This window comes from Protopterus annectens, chromosome 4.part1 (genome assembly GCF_019279795.1).
Source record: "Protopterus annectens isolate FY-2018-M chromosome 4.part1, PAN1.0, whole genome shotgun sequence".
Lineage (NCBI taxonomy): Eukaryota > Metazoa > Chordata > Ceratodontiformes > Protopteridae > Protopterus > Protopterus annectens.
This window is the reverse complement of record NC_056734.1, coordinates 552,612,624-552,640,167: the sequence shown is the minus strand read 5'-3', so window position 1 is coordinate 552,640,167 and position 27,544 is coordinate 552,612,624. Positions and strand designations below refer to the sequence as shown.

Below are 27,544 nucleotides of genomic sequence, written 5' to 3'. Positions count from 1 at the left end.
ATACCCTGCGAGCTGAGGTGATAGCCAGAAGGAAAGCTGTTTTCCAGGACAAATATTGCAAATATGATGAGGCAGCTGGCTCAAAGGGAGGCAAGGTCAGCTTTTCTAGAATGAAATTGAGGTCCCAAGCAGGTATTGGTTGTTTCCTTGGGGGTTTTATGTTCTTCGCCCATCTGAGGAACTGTCTTAAGAGGGGGTGAGAGAATAAAGGTGGATCAGTGTTGTATTCTGCAGAAATGGCTGAGGCATGGATTTTGATGGAAGAAAATGAAAGTCCACTGCTTAGCAGCTCAGCTAGATACTATAATATTTGAGGTAAATTCAGTTTTCCAGGATTCTGGCCCTTTTTCTCATTCCAGGCACAAAACCGTTTCCATTTTGCGGAGTAAGCTTTTCTAGTAGACGGCCTTCTGGCCTCTAAAATGACATCCTGCACCTCCTTGGAGAATAGGGTCTGTTGTGATGTTAAGGGATCTTCCATGCGGCCAGATTGAGTGTTTTCAGCTGACTGTGAAGAGTTTTGAAGCTGTGCTGAGTCAGAAGAAGAGGCATTAGAGGCAGGGTCCATGGTGGAGAATGCGTCAGGCTCCTCAGGAGTGGATACCAGTGCTGTCTTGGCCAGTCTGGAGCAATGAGAATCATCTTTGGTCTGTCTGCTCTGGTTTTTAATAGAACTTCGGGCAGCAGAGGAAGAGGGGGAAAGGCATAAACTGTCATTGTTGTCCAACTGAAAGAGAGAGCGTCCACTCTCCAGGCCTGTGGATGTAAAGTCCTTGAGCAGAATTTTCTCAATTGGTGATTTTTGTGGGAGGCAAAGAGATCTATGTCTGGCCTTCCCCATGCTTGTATTATCTCTGTAAAAACTTGAGGATGCAACTTCCATTCGTGTGGATCTGTCATATTTCTGCTTAGGTTGTCTGCCAGCGTGTTTTCCTTGCCTGGCAAGTACTGTGCTTGAAGTTCGATTTGTAATTCCAGAGCCATGTTCCAAAGTGACATGGCCAGCCTTCATAGGGTGTATGAATGGGTTCCTCCCTGTTTGTTTATGTACCACATTACTGTGGTGTTGTCTGTCCTTATCAACAGTTGACCTGGATGCAGAAGGTCTTTGAAAGCTATAATAGCATTTATTACTGCTAGCATTTCCTTTTGATTGATGTGAAGGTGCTTTTCTTTTTGGGACCATTTGCCCTGAATGCACCGATCTGTCATGTGCGCCCCCCAGGCATAGTCCGAGGCGTCTGTTGTGATGACTTGATTTGCTTGAGGCTTGCAGAATGGGAGACCTGTGTTTGTTTGGCATGCTTGAGCCCGCCACAGAAATTCCTTTGAAGACATGGAATTAGCGGTAATATTGTTTCCAAACTGTGGCTGTGTTGAGACCATAGGTTTTTCAGGTACCATTGAAGTTTCCTCATATGCAGCTTTGCACATGGGATTAGTAGGATGCAAGATGCCATGAATCCCAGAGCCTGCAGGATTTTCCTTGCAGTCAGCCTGGTGAAATTTGCTAGTTTTCTGAAGTATTGAGTTAGTTGCCCCTGTTTCTCTGGCATGAGGTAGGCCATCTGGGTGTTTGTGTCCAAGTTGGCACCCAGGAAAATTATTTTCTGAGAGGGTATTAGCCTTGATTTCTTTTTGTTGACTGTGTATCCCAGAGAATTCAACAACATTATTACAAAAGCCAGATGTTTCAGAAGTATGTGCTTGCTGTCCGCTTGGATCAGGCAGTCGTCCAAATATGGGTATATTTGTATCCCTTGAAGTCTGCAGTAGGCAATTACTGATGCCAGGCATTTCGTGAATACTCTGGGCAGTAGATAAGCCAAAGGGCAATGCAGAGAATTGATAATGGGTTGAACCTGCAAGAAATCTGAGGTATCTTCTGCAATTTTGTCTGATTGGGACATGCAGGTATGCCTCCTTGAGGTCCAATGTTACCAGCCAAGACTCCTTGCCCAGCATGGGAAGAAGCTGCTGTAATGTGAGCATCCTGAATTTTGGTACGAGTAAAAATGTGTTTAGGATGGATAGGTCCAAAATAGGTCTCCAATCTTTTCCCTTCCTTGGTACCAGGAATAGTCTGGAATAAAAACCTTGACCTTGTTCTTGAGTAGGTACCTCTTGAATAGCTTTCATGTCCATGAGATCTGAAATTTGTCTTTGTGCCTCTGCCCTTTGATTGTGTGGCAGGTTTGGCAGGCCTCTCATTTTTGGAAGGGTGTGAAAATGGAATCTGTAGCCTCTGTTTATAATGTCCAGGATCCATTTGTCTTTTGTGATAATATGCCAATTTTTTGAAAATAATGCCAGTTTTCTGCCTAAGGGTGCTGCCATTTGAGCCTTGATTGGCATGCAAAGGGGAAAGTCATTGGGCTTGCTTTCTGAATGGCTGCAAACTATCCTCACCACCTCTGTGTAGGAGCTTGCCACTGTCTGCCTCTAAACGATCCTTGAGATTGCCCTCTGCCCCTCGGGCGTCTGTATCTACCTCTTTGGGGTCTGTCCGTGGCTGGAAAGGACCAATTTTTGGAGGGCCAATTTCTACTGAAACGTGGAGGTTGTACCTGTAGAAAATCTTTCACTGTTTGCATTGATTTAGCCTTTTCCTCCATTTTCTTTAATACCTCCTCAGCTTTAACACCAAATAATACACCCTTTTGTAGAGGGGCAGCTAGTAATTTAGCTTTGACATGATCTGGTAAGGTTTGCTCCTTGAGCCAGGCATGTCTACGTATGACTGATCCTGTAACAGCAGCTCTACATGAGGCCTCTAGAGCATCAAAACCACATTGCAAGGTATGTTTACACACTTGTTCTGCACTATGCATCAAATCCTGCAACTCCTTCAAGTCTGGTTGTTCAGGTTGTGACATTTTGCTTCTCAACTGTGATAACAGAAACTGTTGGTACTTTAACATATGGAACTGGCAGTTTAATGCCCTCATGGTTAAGGTGGCCGAGGTGTATACCTTTTTTCCCCACCTTTCTAAAGATCTGGAATCTCTCTCGGAAGGTAAAGGATTTTTAGCAGTGGAGGCCTTAATTCCCTTGGGGCCCTGTGAGATAGTTTCTGGGTCAGCCGCATGGCTTTTGTATAGAAATTGGTGCGAGTCAGGAACCCGGTAGTACCTGTCAGGTTTTGGGCTGGAGGTAAAGAATCCGGGTTAAGGCAGGCCTCCGAATACACACCATCTAGTATGGCTAAGACAGGAGATATAGTCAGAGGCCTGTGCTGACGTAGCAAGAGAAAATCCCTAAGCCTTTTCTTGGAATCTGAATACTCTTGGCCTTCCCAGTGGAAGTGCTCCCTTAAGGTATGCAAAGTTTCCCCAAATGAATAATCCTCTAGAGGGGAGACAGAGGGAATGGACTCCTCTGCATCAGAATCTTCAAAAGGGGAGTAAGAATGTTCCTGTTCATCCGAGTGCTCTGAAATAATGGAGGCCTGGTCAGAGGAGGGGGGATTCTTCCTCCACTCTGGGCCTTTTGTCCGGGGGGGGGTGAGAACCCCTGATAAGAGTAATTAAATCCTCAGCCATTTTAAGCATCTGTTTTTTAGGCATGGGGCCTGGATATGGGCCCTGTGTAGCTGGTCTCTTAGAATGCATGGCTGCTTTAGACTTAGTGAAAGCCTTGATAGAAAAAGAAGAGGAAGGTCTGAAGACACCCTGAGAGGAGGCAGACCTGTCTACATTTTGAGTTTCACCACCAAGAGTGGCTTCGGTATCTGTAGTTGGGGTGTGGGCCGAGGAGCCTGTGACCTTGGGCACAGAAGACACCGCCAATGAAGTGTCGTCGGTAGGCAGGGGCTGCGTAGGTGCCTCGCTGAGAACCAGACCACCTGAAGTCGGCTTTGGCGTGGTGTCGGTAGAGGCCGCGGACCTCGTGTGTCGGTCCTTATCTTTGCGTTTTTTAGACAAAACTGGAATCGGAGTATCCGACGACATAATATATTTAAATTTTCTGCCAAAATAGTGCTGGGCGAACTCCGCCTGACGCTTAATGGTGTATTTGTTGAATGTAGCACAAAAACGACAGACCGAGACGTCGTGGTCTGGGCCTAAGCAAGGAATGCAGAGGGAATGAAAATCCTTATGCGGTATTTGCTTCCCACATGAAATACAATTATTAACTTTGACATCGGTTTGAGGCAAGAAAAGTTTCCCCAACGTGGTACTTAGCTTTCAAGAAGACTTCGGTTGCAAAATTTTCATAATTTCAGGAGCTGGCCGACCGGCACTTGCAAACTGCTTCTGCTTCGGGCACCGCGCGGCAAGAAAGACTGAAGAAAATGGCGTCGGCTGGTTCCTTTATATCCCTGTCGCACTGACGTCAGGGAAGAAGCGACGACAACCGACGCTGGACCTAGACTTTGGAATTTGGCCGACTGAGGACCCGCTTGACGGCAGGAGAACCCATCTGTTATGACTGCAGCTGTATGCACGATGAACATCATCAGCTGCACACCTTGCTGCTGGTTGTGACACACTAATGGCAGAAGGACTGTATACTGAAAGGGATAATAATGTGGCAAGACTATTGTACTGGGGAGTGTACAAACATACAAGTTTACATCACATGGGATCACCCATTACCAACAGTTCAAAAGGGAGATGCAAGAAAAGCAGATAGAGTGGTTCATGAAAAAGACAAAAGTAGCATTGATTATTGAAATTACTACACTCAATGACTACAGTGTTTTGTTTACAGAGAGACACAAAGTCATAACATAGCAGGATTTGCAGGCAGAAACGACAGCAATGTGGAAGAGATATACCCAGACAGTTCCAATAGTTGTACGAGCAATGGGTCTTATAGAAGAAGAATCTACAATAGTATTTAGATAGGTTACTGATGCATGTAACTCTGTAAGAATTGCAGGAGTACAGTATTGGCCACATTGCGAGTGCTGTGAAGAGCACTTCTGGCTGACAAAGACTGAAACTATACTAATTTCATGAACTTTAATCATACTTTCACTTCGGAATAGGATCCACTCCAGTCAAGGCATTAGAAACCCAAAAGAAGTGGAGAAATTAAAAAATAAACATGAAAATATATACAACTTTAATGATATTAATACGTGTTCAATTTGATTGTTTAATACTGTCTATTTTTATGTGTGGAGCCTTTCTCCCCGGGCCTCCGCTGAAAATAGGCCTCATGCCCAGTCGGACATTACCTGGTAAACAAAATAAATAAATAGACTTTAAATTATGTCAAAGGCAGTAACAGCATGGGGACAGTGACAAAGAGCAGTACCAGTAAGGTACACATTCTGGCAAAGTACCTGCTCAGTCTTAGCTTCAAATTCTCTGAGCTCATCCTCTGTTATAGGACGGTAATTCTCTTCATTTTCAGAATCTTCTTGCCATCCCATTGCTTTTAACAACCTAAAAAAATCAATGAAAATCTGTATCAGTCTTACAAAATACAGAATAGTTTTACTTAAAATACATACGCAGAGCATTTCTTAACACATGTAGCAAGTTTGTATAAGTGCATATGCATCCATTACAGTAGTGTGCATGACTGTACATGTGTGTGTGTGTGTGTATATGTATTTTCAGTAACGCATACACAAGTTGAAACAGGATACAGGTCAAACCTTAGCTCCTACTAAGTACTACAGTAACTAAAGTCTGCCTCGATTATTTCATATTTTATTCCAGATGCCAGAAGAGCTACCGTCATTAACGTACAAATACACTTTATTCATTACTGCCTCTATCTGGACACAAAACTACAGAAAATAAAATTCAAAGACTTGTCAACCTTATTAGTGACAATGAAAATAACTGTATTTGCACTGACCAAACTGAATGTTTTTTTGTCTCTGTTACAAGCAGCTAACTTTTGAACACTTTCCTTTAAATTATTTAGTTAAGGTTTCTGCCATCACTTGCTAATAAAGAGCTTGCCTTGATTCTTTGCATGCCTTTAGAAACAATTCTTCACTGAAAAGACAGAGACCTCCCTTCTCACGAACCACTTCTATAAAAATACCCTTGCTTCATGAAGAGCCTTCCTAATGAAATTACTGCCCTAGACAATTCTCTCTCTCTCCCCCCAAGAAAGAGCTAAATGACCTACTACACTACAAATATACTTTTAGAAATACTGGTTAATTTACTTATTCCAGTATCATTATGGACTGATCTTTAAGATTCACATCTTACTTTATATTACATAATGTATATATTACCTTACTGCACTGTCCTATTCAGATATAATGACATTCTACAGTCGTTCTTCGGACATTTTGTGAATACTGTCCATGCTTGCACATATATATCGTAATGCACAGTCCTCACTTGCTGTTTTATTCTAATTCTCATGGTTGAAGCATGTTATGCAATCTGGTCTCTGCCTCAATCTGCTTGCACTGTACCCACAGGAATGCATTTATTAAGCCAATCTTATCTGTCTGCCCTTCATATGTCAACCTGCATTCAACTGCAAATGTACATTTTGCATGTTGTCGATTTTTGTTGGCTGCATGGTATGTCAACATGGCTTGGGTAGTGGCTGAAAAGGGTCTTGTACCAGTCCATTAACCCAGATAATACCCAAACAAAATAAAAAAAAATGTGGCAGCCATTCACTAAGAATCTACACTAACTTTGCAGGGCAAATCAATTCTAGCAAAGAACAAGACTTAAAATACTGGATTACTAAATAAATGAAAAAAAAATCAGTTTGGGCACATTCATCATTACATATGACTGACCATAAGTCTATACTACTGCATCATTCAAATTAGCTGTAGGTGGACATTCATTCATCTGACCAGGCTTTCTATGCCTTGCAAGTCCCACGCACAGGATTTTTCTTCATCCTGTGCTTACACGACTGGAAATAAAGGAAGAAGCAGCCTGTGCCCATCTTTTTTTTTTTAATGTCAATAAGATTACCACTGCAAGTGTGTTGTGCCACCTATTCAATATGGACTGCCTTAAACTGGGCAAAGTGGCAATGTGGGGTCAAAAAGTGTGCGTCTGTGTTGGGGGGGGGGGGGTCTAGCCTGAATGAAGACAGGAAAATGAAAGGTTCTGGAGGGCTGGTGAGTGAGTCTACACTGAAACAGAGATCTTTGTATTCTGGTATCTATTATTGGTGGTGGTGGTTGGGGGCTAGGCTAACAAAACTGTTCTTTGTGCATCATAAGTACCACAGATGCAGCATTGTTCATACAGACTTAAAAGAACATTAAAGTAGGATGTATCCTGGCCACATGGCTATATAGGATCAACACGTATACCTTGCAAGAATGTACTGGCAATTACAATATTAAAGAAGAGCAGTATGTTCAAGTTAACAGCCAGTGGGTGCAGCCCTGGAGGAAAAAGCCTCAGCAATACCACAGCTGCATTATATAGACTACCTGGCTGCTTATGTAGTCTGACTAGCATGGGTACCAACTGCACATTATGTTTGTAATCATCCCAATTGGCCACAGTTTTATTTAATTCCCCTGGAATGGACAAAGGATATTTTGTCCTCAGTGTCTGACAATTTAGGGTCTTAAAAGCGAAAGTAGCAAAGGTGTAGACCTACCGGAGGGCAACACATTAGCTGTAATTAAAAGCTGAGTTGGCTTACCAGAGGAGATGAAGTGAAAGGTCAACTATAGGGTTTTTGTACAGAAACATCATGGCCGCAGGGACCTTATAAAACCTGTCAGGCTTTTTGAGAGTAAAAGGCTGGTAAATCAGGGAAAAAATGGATGCAAAGGCATCCAGGAAGCCCTCTAATACTGAAGGAAGGGAGAGATGGACTGGAGCACGTTTTAAAACCCGTACCTCAAGCAAGCCATTTTATATCTGTTTTGTACCTCAGTGACTTTTCAGAATTCCCATTAAGTATATTACATCATCCTAGTAATAATCTCCCCAAAAGAAATCTCTTCTATTGGGGAATCAAGAGACAAGGTTTCATCATCATCTTTAGCAAGTTGTCTAGAAAAATTCATATGAGATGAATAAAAGTACAGTTGTGCACACTTACCATAAATGTAGATGTTCGAGTGTATTCACTGTTGCAGTCATTACATTTGGGTAATCTGCTGGCAGGTTGCCCTCAGTCGGCCTGATTAAATAAGTCTTGGGTGCTGCGTCGGTTGCTGTCCCTTCTTCCATGATGTCAGGGGTGTAAAACATGCAGCCGACGCCATTACATCAGTTTTTCTTGCCCCAGATGTTAGGTGCCCCCCCAAATGGGGAGCAAATAAAAGTAAAACCACAAAAAATATACCTCCAATCCCAAAAGCAAATACACCAAAAGGGCTTTTAAGCATGGTGAAAGAAAGAAGAGGTATAGCCAGAGAAAAATAGGGGGATGGAGGGAGGGAGGGTAACCAGGACTGCAACAGTGAATACACTCGAACATTTACATTTATGGTAAGTGTACACAACTGTACTATGTTCTTTGTGTTTCACTGTTGCAGTCATTACATTTGGGTAGATTCCCAAAGCTATGGTCGGGTGGATGGAATTACACAGCATTAACACCAGCTATAAGGCCCTGCAGGACAGCAGTGGCAAAGCCAGCTCTGGATTTAGAGAAAAGTGGTAAATGGTAATGTTTGGTGAACGTATGAACTGAGCTCCAGGTAGAAGCTTCTAGGATGTCCGTGGTCCTGAGAAAGGCTGTAGAAGTAGATGCAGCCCTGGTGGAATGGGAGCTGATCCCCTGGGGGATAGTTTTTCCATGGTGCATATAGCAGAAACTAATACAATGGCGTATCCATTTGGAAATGGTTTGCTTTGAAATAGCCTTTCACTCTGCCCCTGCAACAAATGCCACCAGCAGTTTTCAGATTTTCTCTGAGATTTTGTCCTGTTTAAGTAAAATCTAAGTTGTCTGTGTATGTACATCCAATGAATGCAGAATCCACTCCCCCTTGTTCTGTGGATTGGGAAAGAAAGTTGGCAAATGAATGGTCTGAATAAGAGCCACACTGGATACCACACCTTAGGCATGAAGGATGGATTGGTCCTGAGAGATACCATGTCCGCATGAAAAATGATGAAAGGCTCCACTGCCATAAGAGCCTGTAATTCGGAAATCCTTCTAGCTGAAGTGACTGCTAAAAGGAAAGCTGTTTTCCAGGAGATAAATTTTAAGTCTGCAGTAGCAGCTGGCTCGAAAGGAGGGATAGTGAGCTTTTCCAATACAAAAGTGAGGTCCCAGGCAGGAGTTGGAGCTCTCCTGGGTGGTGTTAAATTTCTGGCCCCTCTGAGATGCTGCTTTAGCAGAGGATGAGAGAAGAGGGGAGGTTCTGTGTTGTAATGAGCTGAAATGGCTGAGGCATTAGTTTTTATGGAAGAAAAGGACAGGCCCTTGTGAAGCATCTCAGTTAAGTATTGTAAAATCTGAGGAATGTTGGGCGCTGCTGTGCTTATCCCTTGAGATCGACTCCAGGCACAGAATATTTCCTATTTGTCAGCATAAGATTTTCTAGTACTAGGCCTTCTCGCCTCCAAAATGACATCTATCACAGGTTTGCTGAGGGATGCTAAGGGTGAATTGAGGTGATTAGCCACGCTGCAAGATTCAAAGTTTGGAGATGAGTGTGCAGAATTTGGTTGTTCTGCTGAGACAGTAAGTAAGGTGTCTGAGGCAGGTGCCACTGTAGAAGGTGTGACACATTGCGCAGGAGTGGGTACACCAGTGTTGGTGAGGCCAGTCTGGAGCAATCAAAATCATTTTTTGGTTTGCCCTGTTTGACTTTTAGTAAAACTTTGGAGAGCAGATGCAGAGGGGGAAAGGCACAGACGGATAGGTTTTTCCAGCTGAAGGAAAGAGCATCCACTTTCCAGGCTTTTTTTGTGATGAGTTCTTGTGCAAAATTTGTCCAACTGATAGTTCTGGAGTGAGGCAAAAAGATATATGTCTGGGCTCCCCCATCTGCGTGCCAACATGTTGAAAATCTGTGGTTCCAGTTTCCATTCGTGTGAGTCCATGAGATGTCTGCTTAGTTCGTCTGCCAGAGTATTCAACTTTCCTGGCAGGAATTGAACTTGTAGTTGTACCTGATAGGTCAAGGCAGTGTTCCACAATGCCATGGCTAGTCTGCAAAAGGGGTAGGAGTGTGTATCCCCCTGCTTGTTATGTACCACATAACCGTAGTATTGCCTGTCTTTATCATTAATTGTCCTGGATGAAGGTAGTCCTTGAAGGCTGTCAGTGCTTTCTGTACAGCTAGCATTTCTTTTTGATTGATATGAAGGTGCATTTGATTTGGACTCCATTTGCCCTGAATGCACTTCCCTGCCAAATGTGCCCCCAAGCATAGACTGATGCTTCTGTAGTAAGGGTTTGGCCGGCAGGGGGTGGTGTGAATGGCAGTCCCTTGTTTTGGTGGCTGGCCTCTGCCCACCATAGGAACTCTAGTTGCAGGCAAGGTATGACAGGAAAGTACAGTTGTGTACACTTACCATAAATGTAGATGTTCAAGTGTATTCACTGTTGCAGTCATTACATTAGGGTAATCCTGCTGGCAGGCTGCACTCAGCCAGCCTGAATTCCAAAGTCTTGGGTCCTGTGTCGGCTGCTGTCGCCCCTTCCCTGACGTCAGGTCGTCAGGGGTATAAAAGATGCGGCCGACACCATTTTCTTTAGTTTTTCTTGCCCCAGATGTCAGGCTAAAAGGGTAGCCAAAATTTATATATATATATATATATATATATATATATATATATATATATATATATATATATATAAATACATGCACCAATATAAACTATACCTTCATCTACAAGCAAATACACCAAATAGGTTGTATAAATCAGCGAAGGAAAGATAGGTTCCATCAGAAGAAAGGGGGATGGCAGGTGAGTAACCTGGACTACAACAGTGAATACATTCGAACATCTACATTTATGGTAAGTGTACACAACTGTACTATGTTCTTCATGTATCACTGTTGCAGTCATTACATTTGGGTAGAGTCGCAAAGCTAAGGTTGGGAGGCTGGAGCTAAACAGCATTAGGAGCGGCTAAGAGGCCCTGCAGAACTACAGTGGCAAAGCCTGCCCTGGATTTAGAGTAGAATGGCAGATGATAGTGCTTTGTAAAGGTGTGCACTGAACTCCAAGTAGCAGCCTCTAAAATGTCCTTGGTAGGTACTCCTCTGAGAAAGGCTGCTGAAGTGGCTGCAGCTCTGGTGGAGTGTGCCCTTAGGTACTGGTTTGCCATGGTGCACATAGCAAAAACGAATGCAGTGGCCTATCCACTTTGAAACAGTCTGCTTTGAGATAGCCTTTCCTTGAGATGCTGCAGCATATATGCCACTAGTAATTGCTCTGTCTTTCTGAAAACTTAGGTTCTGTCCAAGTAGAATCTAAGCTGTGTACGTCCAAATAATGCAGAATTCTCTCCCCCTTGTTATGTGGATTTGGGTAGAAGGTTGGCAGGTGAATAGTTTGGTTGAGAGCCACGCTGGACACCACCTTAGGCATAAATGTTGGGTTTGTCCTCAGAGAAACCCTGTCTGGATAAAAAATGATAAAAGGTTCCACAGCCATGAGTGCCTGTAGCTCTGAAACTCACCTTGCAGAAGTTATTGCTAGGAGCAGAGCTGTTTTCCAAGATAAAAACTTTATATCAGCAGTAGCCGCTGGCTCAAAAGGAGGCAGGGTGAGTTTTTCCGAGACATAGTTGAGGTCCCATGCAGGCAATGGTGATCTCCTTGGAGGTCTTAAATTTTTGGCTCCTCTGAGGTAATGCTTTAATAAAGGATGAGAAAAGATTGGTGGCTCTACATTGTAATGAGCTGAAATGGCAGAGGCATGAATTTTAATAGATGAAAAAGATAGGCCTTTGTCCAGCATCGCAGTTAAGTATTGCAAAATCTGAGGAATATTCGGCACAGCTGTATCAGTTCCTTCTGCCTGGTTCCAAGCACAGAATCTCTTCCATTTTCCAGCATAAGATTTTCTAGTACTAGGCCTTCTGGCTTCCAAAATGACATCCATCACAGCTTTACTGAGAGGTGTATTTTGTATGACTACATTATTAGCCATGTTGTCAGGTTTAAAGTTCTGAGTTGGCTGTGTAGGATCCGACTGTTTTGCTGGGACAGTAGCTGAGGTATTTGAGGTAAGATCCAAGCTGGGTATTGAGACAAGCTCCTTAGTACTGGATACCAGTGCTGGCGGGGCCAGTCTGGGGCAATCAGTATCATCCTTGGCTTCTCCTGTCTGACCTTTAGGAGTACCTTGGGGAGGAGAGGCAGAGGGGGAAATGCATATATTTCCATCTGAAAGATAGGGCATCCACTTTCCATGCCTGTCTGTGATAAATCCTTGTGCAGAATCTTTTTAGTTGGTAGTTGTGAGGGGAGGCAAAAAGATCTATGTCCGGGCATCCCCGTTTTCTTGTTATCATGCTGAAGACTTGTGGGTCCAGGTGCCACTCGTGAGGATCCATGCGGTTTCTGCTTAGTTCGTCTGCCAGAGTATTTTTCCTTCCTGGCAGGAATTGTGCTTGCAGATGTACTTGGTAAGTCAATGCTGTGTCCCACAAAGTCATGGCTAGTCTGCAAAGGGGGTAAGAATGTGTGCCCCCTTGCTTGTTTATATACCACATGACTGTGGTGTTGTCTGCCTTTATCAGTAGTTGTCCTGGATGAAGTAGGTCCTTGAAGGCTGTCAGGGCATTTTGAACTGCTAGCATTTCTTTTTGATTGATATATAGATGCATTTGGTTTGAGGTCCATGTGCCCTGAATGCATCTTCCTGCCATGTGGGTCCCCCAGGCATAATCTGATGCATCCGTTGTTAGTGTCTGCCTGGCTGGGGTAATGTGAATGGCTGTCCCTTGTTTTGGTGACAAGCCTTTGCTCACTATCGAAACTCCTGTTGCAGGCAGGGAATGAGAGTAATCATAGTTACCAGGCTGTGGCAATGTTGAGTCCAAACACTTTTTAGGTACTACTGAAGTTCCCTCATATGCAGTCTTGCATATGGAATTAGTAGGATGCAGGATGCCATGAAGCCCAAAGCCTGCAGAATTTTTCTTGCAGATAACTGGGCCTTTGTTGCCAACATTTTGAAATAGGTAGTCAGTTGCCTTTGTTTGTCTGGCGTGAGATATGCCATCTGGGCAGTTGTATTTAAGCTTGCACCCAGGAATATTATCTCTTGAGAGGGTACTAGTTTTGATTTCTTTTCGGTGACTGTGTACCCTAGACATGTTAGAAGTCTTTTCACAAACGCCAGATGCTGTAGAAGAATGTCCTTGTTCTCTGCCTGAATTAGACAGTCGTCCAAGTAAGGATATATTTGTATTCCTCTGTCTGCAGAATGCAATTACTGGTGCCAGGCACTTTGTAAAGACCCTGGGCACAGTAGATAAGCCAAAGGGCAATGCAGAGAATTGGTAATGCATTGAGCCCGCCTTGAATCTGAGGTATCTTCTGCACATTTGTCTGATTGGGACATGCAGGTATGCCTCTTTTAGGTCTAAAGTCACAAGCCAAGCGTTCTTGCCCAGCACGGGCAGAAGCTGCTGCAAAGTCAACATCTTGAATTTTGGTATATCCAGGAATGTGTTTAAAATTGATAGGTCCAGTACTGGCCTCCAGGCCTTGTCCTTTCTGGGTAACCAAGAGCAGTCTTGAGTAAAATCCTTGTCCCTGCTCTTGCTCTGGTACTTGCTGAATGGCCCCCATGTCCATGAGGGATGAGACTTGTTTTTGTGCCTCTGCCCATTGATTTTTTGGCAGGGTATGGAAATGGAACTTGTAGCCCTGTGACATGATATTTAAGGCCCATTTGTCCTGGGTTATAATGTGCCAATTTTGTGAAAAAAGTGCTAATTTTCCCCCTAAGGGTGCTGCCAGGAGATAAGTGCTTGGTGCAGGCAAGGGGAAGTCATTGGGACTGTTTCCTGTATGGATGAGATTTGTCTTCTCCAACTTTGGAGGTAGAAGCCCCGCATTGCTTTGAGCAGTATGAACCTTGTGCCTGGGATCTGCCTCTAGGGCGTCGGGATCTGCCCCTTTGAGGTCTGTCTGACACAGGAAAGGACCAATTCTTTGTTGGCCAGTGTCTACTAAACCTAGGTGGCTGTACTTGTAAAAAATCTTTGACCGTTTGCATAGATTTAGCTTTGTCCTCCATTTTCTTTAACACCTCTTCTGCCTTAACACAAAACAAAGTATCATGCTGTAAAGATGCATCTAATAATTTGACTAACATGATCAGGCAGATTTTGTTCCTTTAACGAAGCATGCCTCCAAATTACAGAACCTGTAACTGTGGCCCTGCAGGAGGCCTGTAATGAATCAAATCCACATTGCAAAGTATGCTTTCCAACTTGTTCAGCTGCATGCAATAAATCCTGCATTTCCTTGTTTTCTGCACATTCAGAGTTTAACAACATTTTCTGTTTAAGCAAAGCCATGACATGTTGCTGATATTTGAGCATATGAAACTGACAGTTTAAGGCCCTTATAGCCAAGGTAGCAGATGTGTAAACCTTTTTCCCCATCTATCCAGTGCCCTAGAATCTCTGTCAGAGGGGGTAGGTTTTTTGCAGGGGAAGCCTCAACTCCTTTGGGACCCTGAGAAATAGTTTCTGGGTCTGCAGCAGGGTTTTTAAAAAGGAATTTATGAGAGTCAGGAACCCTGTAATATCTGTCAGGCTTAACAGGAGCTGGAGGTAAGGAGTCAGGGGTAAGACTAGACTCCGAAAACACATCTACAATGTCTAACACAGGTGGGATGGCTAGTGGCTTGTGTTGAAGTAGTAAAAGGAAATCCCTGAGCCTCTTTTTAGATTCTGAAAAATCTTGGCTCTCCCAGTGAAAATGCTCCCTCATGGTATGTAAGGTTTCCCCAAAAGAGTAGTACTCAGGAGGAGAAGCTGAAGGTATAGACTCTTCAGCATCAGAATCCTCATAGGGGGGAAGAGAATATTCCTGATCAGAAGAGGAATCAGAAGAAATGGAAACCTGATCTGAAGATTCATAGTCAGTCTCTTGCCTAGGCCTCTTATCAGGAGGGGGATGGAAACCCCTGATCAAGGTAATCAAATCTTCGGCCATTTTGAGCATCTGTTTTTTGGGCACAGAGGCCTGACCACGTGGCTCTTGAGTTTGTTTCTTTGCTTTGGAAGGTGCTTTATTCTTTGCCTGTGAAGCTGAAGTCGGTTTGATGTAAAGATGTTTAGGTCTGAATACACCCTCAGAAGCCGGTGCCTGCTCAGCGGCTCCAGACCCTTCTGAAGGAATAATATCTGAGGCTCCAATACCTTGAGTTTCCAGTGGCCTGCGACTCTAAAGTAGCGGGCGCCAGGGGCTGCGAAAGCGCCTCACTGAGAACCGGCGACTGGCTTAGGAGAAGCTTAGTCGTCGGTTTTGGGCCTCGGTTGTCTAGCTCTTTCCTTTTCTTTGCGTTTCTTGTGAACTCCGGTAGTCGGATGGCTATCCGATGACATTTCTGGATAATTAAACTGGTGTCCAAAATAGTTTAAAGCAAAATCATACCGACGCTTAATAGTGTGTTGGTTAAATCTAGCACAAAACCCGACAACCAGAAATGTTGTGATCAGGGCCTAGGCAAGGAATACAGTAAGAATGAAAATCCTTACGAGGTATTTGCTTCCCACAAGAACTACAATTATTAACTTTTTCTGACATCGGTCTGGAGCAAGAAAAAAAGTTTCCCCAACGGGGTACTTAGCTTTATTGAAGACTTCGGATCTGAAACTTGAACACGAAAATCTCAGGAGTGGGACGACTGGCACTTGCGAACTGCTTCTACTTCGGGCACCGCGCGGCAAGAAAGACTAAAGAAAATGGCGTCGGCCACATCTTTTATACCCCTGATGTCCTGACAGCAGCCGACACAGGACCCAAGACTTTGTAATTCAGGCCGGCTGAGGGCAACCTGCCAGCAGGATTACTCTAATGTAATGACTGCAACAGTGAAACACGAAGAACATTTCACTGAATGAATGGCAGTCCCTTGTTTTGGTGGCAGGCCTCTGCCCACCATAGGAACTCTAGTTGCAGGCAAGGTATGACAGGAATCATTGTTTCCAGGCTGTGACAATGCTGACTCCATAGACTTTTTAAGTACCACTGAAGTTTCCTCATATGCAGTCTTGCATATGGAATTAGAAGAATGCAGAAGGCCATGAACCGCAAGGTTTGCAGTATTTGCCTTGCAGAAAGCAGGGTTTTTGTGGCCACCTGTTTGAAGTAAGTCACCAAATGAATTTGCATCTCTGGCGTAAGGAAAGCCATCTGGGCAGTTGTATTCAAGCTTGCACCCAGGAATGTAATTTTTTGAGATGGTACCAGTTGTGATTTCTTTTCGTTTATAATGTACCCTAGATAAGTTAGAACCCTTTTTACAAACGTCAGATGGTTTAGAAGAGTGTCCTTGTTTTCTGCCTGAATTAGACAACCGTCCAGGTATGGATACATCTGAATATTTTTATTTATTATTTATTTATTTTATTTATTTGCTGTTGGTTAACCAGGATAGTCCACTGGGCCAAGTGAACCCTTTTAAAGTGGAGTCCTGGGGAGAAAAGCTCCTTCAAAAATTACATGTTGCAGAGATTTACATTATATAACATACAAGACATAAGGTATAGAGGTTACAATAAGTAAAGTTAATAACAATTTTTTTTTTTTTTTTTTTTTTTACAGAAGGCATTCAGGATGACAGATGATATTAAGAAATTGATTATGAGCTGAGTAGAGAAGGTGAGGGTAATAAGAATACAGGAAGTGGAAAATGCTTATGTGGGGTGGGAGCAGGAGCATATTTCTTTGCCTGCAAAATGCAATTACTGGAGCCAGGCACTTTGGGCGCAGTAGATAAGCCAAAGGGCAGTGCAGAGAACTGGTAATGCAAGTAGCCTGCTTTGAAGCGGAGGTATCTTCTGCAAGATTCCCTGACTGGGATATGCAGGTAAGCCTCTTTTAAATCTAGAGTTGCCAACCAAGCATCTTTGCCTAGCATAGGAAGTAACTGGTGAAGAGTCAGCATCTTGAATTTTGAAATGTCCAGAAAGGTGTTTAGAGTAGATAAGTCCAAAACTGGACGCCATGATTTGTCTTTTCTGGGTACCAGGAAAAGTCTTGAATAGAAACCTTGCCCCTTTTCCTCTTCTGGTACTGGTTGAATAGCCCCCATGCTCATGAGGGAAAGTACTTGTTTCTGGGCCTCTGCCCACTGATTTGGGGGCAAGTCTGGCCATCCGTTTGGAATTGGCAATGTGTGGAAATGAAATCGGTATCCCTGGGATACTATATTTAAAACCCATTTGTCCTGGGTTATAAGTTGCCAGTTTCTTGCATGAAGAGCCAGTTTTCCTCCCAAAGGGGCGGCTAAAAGGTTAAGTGCTTGGTAAGTGTAAAGGGAAATCATTGAGACTGCTTACCATAGGGAGGTGTCTTGTTGTTTCCAGATTTGGAAGAGGAGGCACCCCATTGTTTTGTTCTGAAAGTCCCTTGTGACTGAAACCTGGGGCCTTTGGAATGTCTGGGCTTGACTTGAGTGGCTCTCGAGGGAACTGAAAAGGACCAGTTCTTAGTAGGCCAGTGCCTACTAAATCTTGGAGATTGCACTTGTAAGAAATCTTTCACAGTTTGCATAGATTTAGCTTTATCTTCCATCTTTTTTTTTAAAACTTCTTCAGCCTTATTACCAAAGAGACGGGTCCTGTTGTAAAGAAGCATCCAATAATTTTGCTTTAACATGATCAGGCAGATTTTTGCTCTTTGAGCCAAGCATGCCTTCTTAGCACAGACCCAGTTACAGCAGCCCTGCAAGAGGCCTCCAAAGAATCAAAACCACATTGCAAGGTATGTTTTCCAACTTGTTCAGCTGAATGCAATAAATCCTGTAAATCTTTGTTTTCCACACAGTCAGAAATTAACATAATTTTCTGTTTAAGCAGTCCCATGATATGCTGTTGATATTTTAACATATGAAATTGACAGTTTAAGGCCCTGATTGCCAAGGTTGCAGAAGTGTAAACCTTCTTACCCCATCTATCCAGCGCCCTGGAATCTCTATCAGAAGGGGTAGGATTTTTAGCCATAGAAGCCTTAATGCCCTTGGGACCCTGAGAAACGGTTTCAGGATCTGCAACAGGATTTTTGAAAAGGAATTTGTGGGAGTCAGGAACCCTGTAGTATCTGTCTGGCTTACAAGGTGCCGGAGGCTGAGAATCAGGAGCCATACTAGATTCTGGAAAAACATCATCAACAATGTCTAGTACAGGGGGTATAGCCAAAGGCCTATGCTGAGGAAGAAGAAAATCTCTAAGTCTCTTTTTAGATTCAGAGAAATCCTGACTTTCCCAGTGGAAATGTTCCCTTAAGGCATGTAAAGTTTCCCCAAAAGAAAAATCCTCGGGGAGAAGCAGAAGGAATGGAATCTTCTGCATCAGAGTCCTCATAAGTAGGTATAGACAATTCCTGTTCATTAGAAGAGTCAGAAGAAATAGAATCCTGTTCAGTAGATTCCTAATCAATGTCTTGCCTAGGCCTCTTAGAAGGGGGGGGGGGGGGTGGCTACCCCTGATCAGAGTAATTAAGTCTTCAGCCATTTTGATCATTTATTTTTTAGGCATAGGGGCCTGCACATGTGGCCCAGGCATGATTTTTTTAGGCAAAGGTCGAGATTTTGGCCTTAGTTTTGAAGATGGCGTCTGTCTGATATACAAATCTGTAGGCCTGAAAACACTCTCAGAAGCTGGTGCCTGCACAGCGGCTCTGGATCCATCCCAGGTAGAGACATCCGCGGGTTCCATAATTGAAGCATCTTGCGAATGGGTCTCAGTAGAGGCCTGCGAATCAGAAGTAGCAGGCATCAGGGGCTGCAAAAGCACCTCACTGAGTACCGGCGAACTGGCAACTGGCTTAAGAGAAGCATCGTCGGCAGTTTTGGACCTTAATGGCCTGTCTCTGTCTTTTTCTTTGCATTTTTTAGGTATTCCGGTAGTCGGATTGCTAACCGACGACATTTCTGGATAATTAAAATGTGAGCCAAAATATCTGGAAGCAAAAATGTACCTACGTTTGATAGTGCGTTGATTAAATAAAGCACAAAACTGACAGCAAGGTACGTTATGGTCAGGGCCTAGGCAAGGAATACAGTACAAATGAAAATCCTTATGAGGTATTTGCTTCCCACAAGTTATGCAATTATTAACTTTTACTGACATTGGTAAGGAGCAAGAAAAAGTTTCCCCAATGGGGTACTTAGCTTTTTAGATGAAGACTTTGGATCTGAAACTCGAAAACGAAAATTTCAGGAGTCGACCGACCGGCACTTGCGAACTGCTTCTGCTTCGGGCACCACGCGGAAAGAAAGACTGATGTAATGGCGTTGGCTGCATGTTTTATACCCCTGACGACCTGACGTCATGGAAGAAGGGACAGCAACCGACGCAGGACCCAAGACTTTGTTAATCAGGCCGACTGAGGGCAAACTGCCAGCAGATTACCCAAATGTAATGACTGCAACAGTGAAACATGAAGAACATCTAAGGAATCCTCATCTGATTCAGATTCTTCTGCCTCCTCAGATGAAGATTCACATCTCTTCAGAGGCGGGGTACATTTTAGGGAGTGGAGTGGAAGGAAGAGGGATTCAAAGACAAAATGGCCTTGTATATGTTTTGATAAAATTCAAGCCATTCCTTTTCCCAAGATTCAAGGAGAAGACTTTTTTTCTTTCTTTTTTTCAGGCAGGATGTTCACAAAATTGAGCTATGTGCAGCTTAAGTCTTGCTGAGGCAGCATCATTCATAATGCCTGTAAAAGAATATTAAAGCAGAAAGCATCTTAACCTAAGAACTAAAATGAGCACGTACTCTGCAGGAACGGACTGGGCAAATCCTGCTCTTCCCCTACAGTTTCAAACTAGAGTAACTGTCACGAAGAAAGTACAGTTGTGTAGCTACCATAAATGTAGATGTTCGAGTGTATTCACTGTTGCAGTCATTACAATTGGGTTATCCTGCTGGCAGGCTACCCGCAGTCAGCCTGAATTCCAAAGTCTAGGTCTGGCATCGGTTGCTGTCGCCTCTTCCCTGACATCAGTGCGCCAGGGGTATAAAAGATGCAGCCAACGCCATTTTCTTCAGTTTTTCTTGCCCCAGATGTCAGGTGCCCCCAAATTGGTAGGCTGAAAAATAGGCCAATAAAGTATGCATGCACAAAAATAAACATTTCCTTCATCTACAAGCAAATACACCACATAGGTTGTATAGGACAGAGAAGTACAGATAAGTCCCAGCAAATAAATGGGGGATGGTAGGTGGGTAACCTGGACTGCAACAGTGAATACACTCCAACATCTACATTTATGGTAGGTACATAACTGTACTATGTTCATCGTGTTTCATTGCTGCAGTCATTACAATTGGGTTGAATCCCAAAGCTGAGGTTGGGTGGCTGGGTCTAAATAGGATTAGGAGAGGCTATAAGGCCCTGCAGAACTGCAGTGGCAAAGCCTGTTCTGACTTTAGAGTAGAGAGGTAAGTGGTAGTGCCTGTTAAAAGTCTGCACTGAACTCCAAGTTGCAGCCTCTAAAATGTCTTTGGTTGGTACTCCTCTGAGGAAGGCTGCTGAAGTGGCTGCTGCTCTGGTTGAGTGAGGCCTAATGCCCTTAGGCACTGATTTGCCATGTTGTGAATAGCAGAAACGAATGCAGTGACCTATCCATTTTGAAATAGTCTGCTTTGAGATGGCCTTTCCTTGTGATCCTGCAGCATATGCTACTAAGAGTTGCTCAGTCTTTCTGAAAGCTTTAGTTCTGTCAAAGTAGAAACATAGCTGTCTGTGTATGTCCAAAGAATGCAGGAGTCTCTCACCCTTATTCTGTGGGTTTGGATAAAAGGTAGGCAAATGAATGGTTTGGTTAAGGGCCACACTGGACATTACCTTAGGCATAAATGTCAGGTTCGTCCTCAGAGAAACCCTGTCTGGATGGAAAATACAAGGTTCCACAGCCATGAGTGCCTGTAACTCTGAGACTCGTCTTGCAGAGGTTACTGCTAGGAGCAGAGCTGTTTTCCAAGATAAGAACTTTATGTCAGCTGTATTGGCTGGCTCAAAAGGCGGCAGTGTGAATTTTTCCAAGACATAATTGAGGTCCCATGCAGGTATTGGTGCTCTCCTTGGAGGTCTTATGTTTTTGGCCCCTCTGAGGTGTTGTCTTCACAAAGGATGTGAAAAAATTGGTGGTTCCTTATTGTAATGAGCTGAAATGGCAGAGGCATGGATTTTAATTGATGAAAAGGATAGGCCTTTGTCCAGCATCTCAGTTAGGTATTGTAAAATCTGAGGAATATTTGGTACAAACGTGTCAATTCCTTGTGCCTGGTTCCAAGCACAGAATCTTTTCCATTCTTCTGCATACGATTTTCTGGTACTGGGCCTCCTGGCCTCCAAAATAACATCCATCACTGCTTTAGAGAGAGGTGTGTTCTGAATGGCTACATTATCCGCCATGCTGCCACATTTAGGGTTCTGAGTTGGCTGTGCAGGATCGGATTGTTTCGTTGGGTCAGTAAATGAGGGATTAGAGGCAATGTCCAGGCTGGGCCTTGAGACAAGCTCTTTAGGATTGGGTACCAGTGCTGGCGAGGCCAGTCTGGAGCAATCAGAATCATTTTTGGCTTCTCTTGTCTGACCTTTAGGAGTACCTTGGGGAGGAGAGGCAGAGGAGGAAAGGCATATACTGTTAGGGTTTTCCAGCTGAATGATAGAGCATCTACTTTCCATGCTTGCTTGTGATATGTCCTTGTGCAGAATCTCTGTAGTTGGCAGTTGTGAGGGGAGGCAAATAGATCTATGTCTGGGCATCCCCATTTCTTTATTATCATGCTGAAGACTTGTGGATCCAGTTTCCACTTGTGGGGATCCGTGAGGTTTCTGCTTAGTTCATCTGCCAGAGTATTTTTCTTTCCTGGCATAAATTGTGCTTGCAGGTTTACTTGATAAGTCAATGCTGTATCTCACAAAGTCATGGCTTGTCTGCAGAGGGGGTAGGAATGAGTGCCTCCCTGCTTGTTTATGTATCACATGACTGTAGTATTGTCCGTCCTTATCAGTAGTTGTCCTGGATGGAGTAGATCCTTGAAAGCTGTCAGGGCATTCTGAACAGCTAGCATCTCTTTTTGATTGATATGAAGATGTCTTTGGCTTGTGGGCCATGTGCCCTGAATACATTTTCCTACCATGTTGCCCCCCCCAGGCATAATCTGAAGCATCTGTTGTTAGAGACTGCCTGGCTGTGGGTAGGGTGAATGGCTGTCCCCTGTTGTGGTGACAGGCCTGTGCCCACCAGCAAAACTCCTGTTGCAGGCAAGGAATGAGGGTAACTAATGTTTCCAGGCTGTGACAATGTTGAGTCCAAACACTTTTTAGATACCATTGTAGTTTCCTCATATGTAGTCTGGCATATGGAATTAGCAGAATGCAGGAAGCCATGTAGCACAAAGCCTGCAGAAGTTTTCTTGCAGATAACTGGGTCTTTGTTGCCAGCATTTTGAAGTAAGAAGTCAGTTGCCTTTGTTTGTCTGGTGTGAGATAAGCCATCTGGGCAGTTGTATTTAAGCTTGCACCCAGGAATATTATCTCCTGAGAGGGTACTAGGTTTAGATTTCTTTTTGTTTCATGTGTACCCTAGGCAAATTAGTAATATTTTTACAAACGCCAGATGCTTTAGTAGGATGTCCTTGTTCTCTGCTTGAATAAGGCAGTCGTCCAAGTAAGGATATATTTGAATTCCTCTTTGTCTGCAAAAAGCAATTACTGGTGCCAGGCATTTTGTGAAGACCCTGGGCGCAGTAGATAAGCCAAAGGGCAGTGCAGAGAATTGGTAGTGCATTGAGACAGCTGTGAATCTGAGGTATCTTCTGCAAGACTGTCTGATTGAAATATGCAGGTAAGCCTCTTTTACGTCCAAAGTTACAAGCCAGGCCTTCTTGCCCAGCATGGGCAGAAGCTGCTGCAGAGTCAACATTTTGAATTTTGGAATGTCCAGAAATGTGTTTAACATAGACAGGTCCAGTATTGGTCTCCAGGCCTTGTCTTTTCTGGGTGCCAAGAAAAGTCTTGAGTAAAATCCTTGTCCCTGCTCTTGCTGTGGTACTTGCTGAATGGCCCTCATGTCCATGAGGGATGAAACTTGTTTTTGTGCCTCTGCCCATTGATTGTGTGGCAGGTCTGGCATACATTTTGCCCTTGGCAGGGTGTGAAAGTGGAACCTGTAGCCCTGGGACACCCATTTGTCCTGGGTGATCACGTGCCAATTTTGAGAAAAAAGTGCTAGTTTTCCCCCTAAGGGGGCTGCCAAAAGATAAGTGCTTGGTGCTGGCAGAGGAAAGTCATTGGGACTGTTTCCTGTATGGCTGTGATTTGTCTTCTCCACTTTTGGAGGTAGAAGCACCCCACTGTTTAGGCCTGTATGAGCCCTGGGGCTGGGATCTGCGTCTGTATCTGCCTCTTTGTGGCCTGTCTGACACTGGAAAGGACCAATTATTTGTAGGCCAGTTTCTGCTAAATCTGGGTGGTTGTACCTGTAAGAAATCCTTTACTGCTTGCATAGATTTTGCTTTGTCCTCCATTTTCTTCAACACCTCCTCTGCTTTAACACCAAATAAGGTATCATGCTGTAATGGTGCATCTAACAATTTTGCTTTAACATGATCAGGCATATTCTGTTCCTTTAACCAAGCATGCCACCTAATAACAGAACCTGTAACTGCAGCCCTGCAAAAGGCCTCCAGAGAATCAAAACCACATTGCAATGTACGCTTTCCCACTTGTTCAGTTGCATGCAATAAATCCTGCATTTCCTTATTTTCTGCACAGTCAGAATTTGATAACATTTTCGGTTTTAGCAGTGACATTAAGTATTGCTGATATTTAAGCATATGAAATTGACAATTTAAAGCCCTCACAGCTAAAGTAGCAGAAGTGTAAACCTTTTTTCCCCATCTGTCTATTGCCCTTGAATCTCTATCAGAGGGGATAGGGTTTTTTGCAGAAGAAGCCTTGACCCCTTTGGAACCCTGAGAAATAGTTTCTGGGTCAGCAGCAGGGTTTTTTTAAAGAAATGTATGTGAATTTGGAACCCTGTAGTATCTGTCTGGTTAAACAGGGGCAGGAGGTAAAGAGTCAGGAGAAAGTCCGGACTCTGAAAATACATCATCTCCAATGTCTAACACAGGAGGAATAGCTAAAGGCCTGTGTTGAGGTAATAAAAGAAAATCTCTAAGCCTTTTCTTAGATTCTGAGTAGTCTTGGCTCTCCCAGTGGAAGTGCTCCCTCATGGTATGCAGGGTTTCCCCAAAAGAATAATCCTCAGGCGGTGAGGCTGAAGGGATAGATTCTTCAGCATCAGAATCCTCATGAGGAGGAAGAGAGTATTCCTGTTCAGAAGAGGAGTCAGAGGAAATGGAAACCTGATCTGAAGATTCATATTCTGTCTCTTGCCTAGGTCTCTTGTCAGGAGGGGGATGGGAACCCCTGATCAAGGTAATAAGGTCTTCGGCCATTTTGAGCATCTGTTTTTTAAGCATGGTAGTCTGTCCAGGAGAATGCTGTACTTGTTTCTTTGTCTTTAGAACTGCTTTAGTCTTTGCTTTGGAAGCTGAAGTAGGCTTTACATACAACTGTGTAGGTCTGAAAACACCCTCAGAAGCCGATGCCTGCACAGCGGCTCCGGACCCATCTGAGGGAATAGTTTCCAAGTGTCTAATACCTTGAGTATCCAGAGGCCTAGCTGGCTCCACGTGGTAGTAGTCAGCGGCCTGTGGCTCTGAGGTAGTGGGCGCCAGGGGCTGTGAAAGCGCCTCACTGAGAACCGGCGACTGGCTTAGTGGAAGCCTCATCGTCGGTTTTGGACCTCGGATGCCTGTCCTTTTCTTTTTCCTTGCACTTTTTATAAACTCCAGTCATCGGCTGTTCCGACGGCATTATATAATTGAATCTTCGGCCAAAGTAATGAAAGGCAAAATCGTACCGACGCTTAATAGTGCGTTGGTTAAATCTAGCACAAAACCGACAGCTAGCAACGTTGTGATCAGGGCCTAGGCAAGGAATACAGTAAGAATGAAAATCCTTTTGAGGTATTTGCTTCCCACAAGAAATACAATTGTTAACTTTTTCTGACATCAGACTGGAGCAAGAAAAAAGTTTCCCCAACGGGGTACTTAGCTTTAATGAAGACTCTGGATCTGCAATTCGTTTTTGAAAATCTCAGGAATCGGCCGACCGGCACCTGCGAACTGCTTTTGCATCGGGCACCTAGTGGCAAGAAAGACTGAAGAAAATGGTGTCGGCTGCATCTTTTATACCCCTGGTGCACTGATGTCAGGGAAGAGGCGACAGCAACCGACACCAGACCTAGACTTTGGAATTCAGGCCGACTGCGGGTAGCCTGCCAGCAGGATAACCCAATTGTAATGACTGCAACAGTGAAAAACGATGAACATCCCCTTTAAGCTTGTATCTATGAGGCATAAAACTTAAATATGCCCCCCCCAACCTACTTGCATGTTCAAGTTATAGTGCCTAAAGAAGTGTGGACTGAAGTCCAGGTGGCTGTGACTACACAAATGCTCTGTACTGATATTTTTGAAAAAGGGAGCATTAGTTGTCATTCCAGTGGAATGAGCTTTAATCTGCCCTCTGCACGGTCTTTACACATTGGAAGCTGTACTTTTTGCTGTGACCAAACTGGTTTCACGGATCTAAATGGCAATAAAATCTTTCAGCACTTCAACCAATCTCTGTTGCTGTTCCCTCAAGGGTCATAGCTTCCCCTAGTCTTACAAATATCAACACTACATATAAAACTAAACTAGCTTCCTGCTAATACAAATTGCTAAATTTGCAACCAACCAACCTTATAAAACACACCGCTCCCTTGCATTAAAATAATTAAACTGGCGTGAATTCCCAAACCAGTTGACAAACTCACAACTAATCATTCCTCACAACCTACTGTACTCTACAAACACATGCCCAGCATTAAATACTCCATTGTACTATTCCCCAGTAGACAGCTTCGCTCTAGCAATAAACCTTTACTATGCATCAGTAAGACATTCAACACTGCTGGAGACTCTACCCTCATTATGTGTCCAAACCTCTGGAACGAAATCCTCACAAAGTTAAAACAGACAGAACAAACAATTACAAAACTTTGCTTAAACAGCACCTATGCCAAAGATGGCTCCTTTCTTCCTGCTCACCTTGCTAGCTTTACTCAGACTAGTGCTCTCCAACTCTTACAGCCACTCTGCTTCCCAATCTTTTTGCAGCTTATCACTCCTCCTCATACTGCATGGATTTCCTAAACTTACTTTTCCTAATTCTCTTACACCCCACTACCTACAATTACTCCTCTGTCCATTTATCTTCCTGCTCACTTCCACTACTCCACCTTTCATATCTCTTATCATTTAAGCTACAATTCTGTCTGTAAATTACTAAACTCAAACACCCCAGTTGGATCTTTTTCCTGCAGCTGTCATGCTATAAACACGGTCACTGTGCACTATTTCTCTATACAATAATTAACCAGTTTGTGTTAATTTCTGTTTGTGTTAAAATATTATGTTCATGTAAGGATATTTAAAAATATACAAAAATCATAAAAATATACTTGTGTACAAATGCTTTTACCCTGCAATGATAAATGTACATTATGAGTAACTTAAATGTGGAGCTTTTCTCCCCTGGCATTCAATGAAAATGGGTTTTGCCCAAACTTTTCCCAGTCAACAAATAAATACTTGAATGGTTTGCTCTGGCATTAAAGGAAACAATGTTGGCTTGTATGCCTGATGTCTTTGGCTCTAACTGTAATATTTCAGCTTCTACACACACCCATTAGGTGCAAAACACCCCTGCATTATTTTGAGGTTTTTGGTTAAAAGTCTCTTAATAAATTATATGGTTCAAAGCCAGTTCACAAATCACCTTGAGAGGCTTTGTTCCCAAGTGCCATCCTAACCCTATTTAAGCACCAAGGCCTGAAGCTCCAGGACTCTTTTTGCTCACATAATTTCTAACAAATTATCTTACAAGACAGGAACTGAATTGCAGCTATGCTATCTGGTTGGGGTGAAGGCAGGGAAGTATGTCAGTTTCTCTATAAAATATTTATATCCAAGAGAGGGGGAAAATGGTCTCCTTGGGGCCTTTTAATGGAATCCTTTTAAAAACTGGTTAACTGTAGGAAGATAAACCAAAACATGCTACATGGATAGGCAAAAGGAATAACCGACAAAGGTACTTTCATGAAGGAATATGTAAGGCCCGTATCAGTCAAGGCTGTCAAAGCAAAATATCCTTGCCCGGGGATGCTTTAGACTGAATGCTGCAGTTTCCACATCATAATGAAAATCTACTGCCCATGTGGCAGGTAAAATTTTCTGGTGACAAGTTTCCTGTGGGAGTGGATTTTACAAGTGGTCTATGCTGGCTGATTAGTAGCTAGGATGTATACCACCTGCATTCCTTTTGAATAGCAGGTATGGCAGTTGACGT

General features: G+C 43.5%; 1 protein-coding gene across 1 annotated transcript in view; it reads right to left on the bottom strand.

Annotated features, from left to right (window-relative positions):
• The window catches only part of GPBP1L1 (GC-rich promoter binding protein 1 like 1), a 1,437,510-nt gene that overhangs the window by 86,438 nt on the left and 1,323,528 nt on the right, over positions 1-27,544 (bottom strand). The window contains exon 11 of the mRNA XM_044070363.1: positions 5,294-5,396. Coding sequence (XP_043926298.1) covers positions 5,294-5,396 — 103 coding nt within the window. The remainder of the gene's footprint in view (positions 1-5,293; positions 5,397-27,544) is intronic.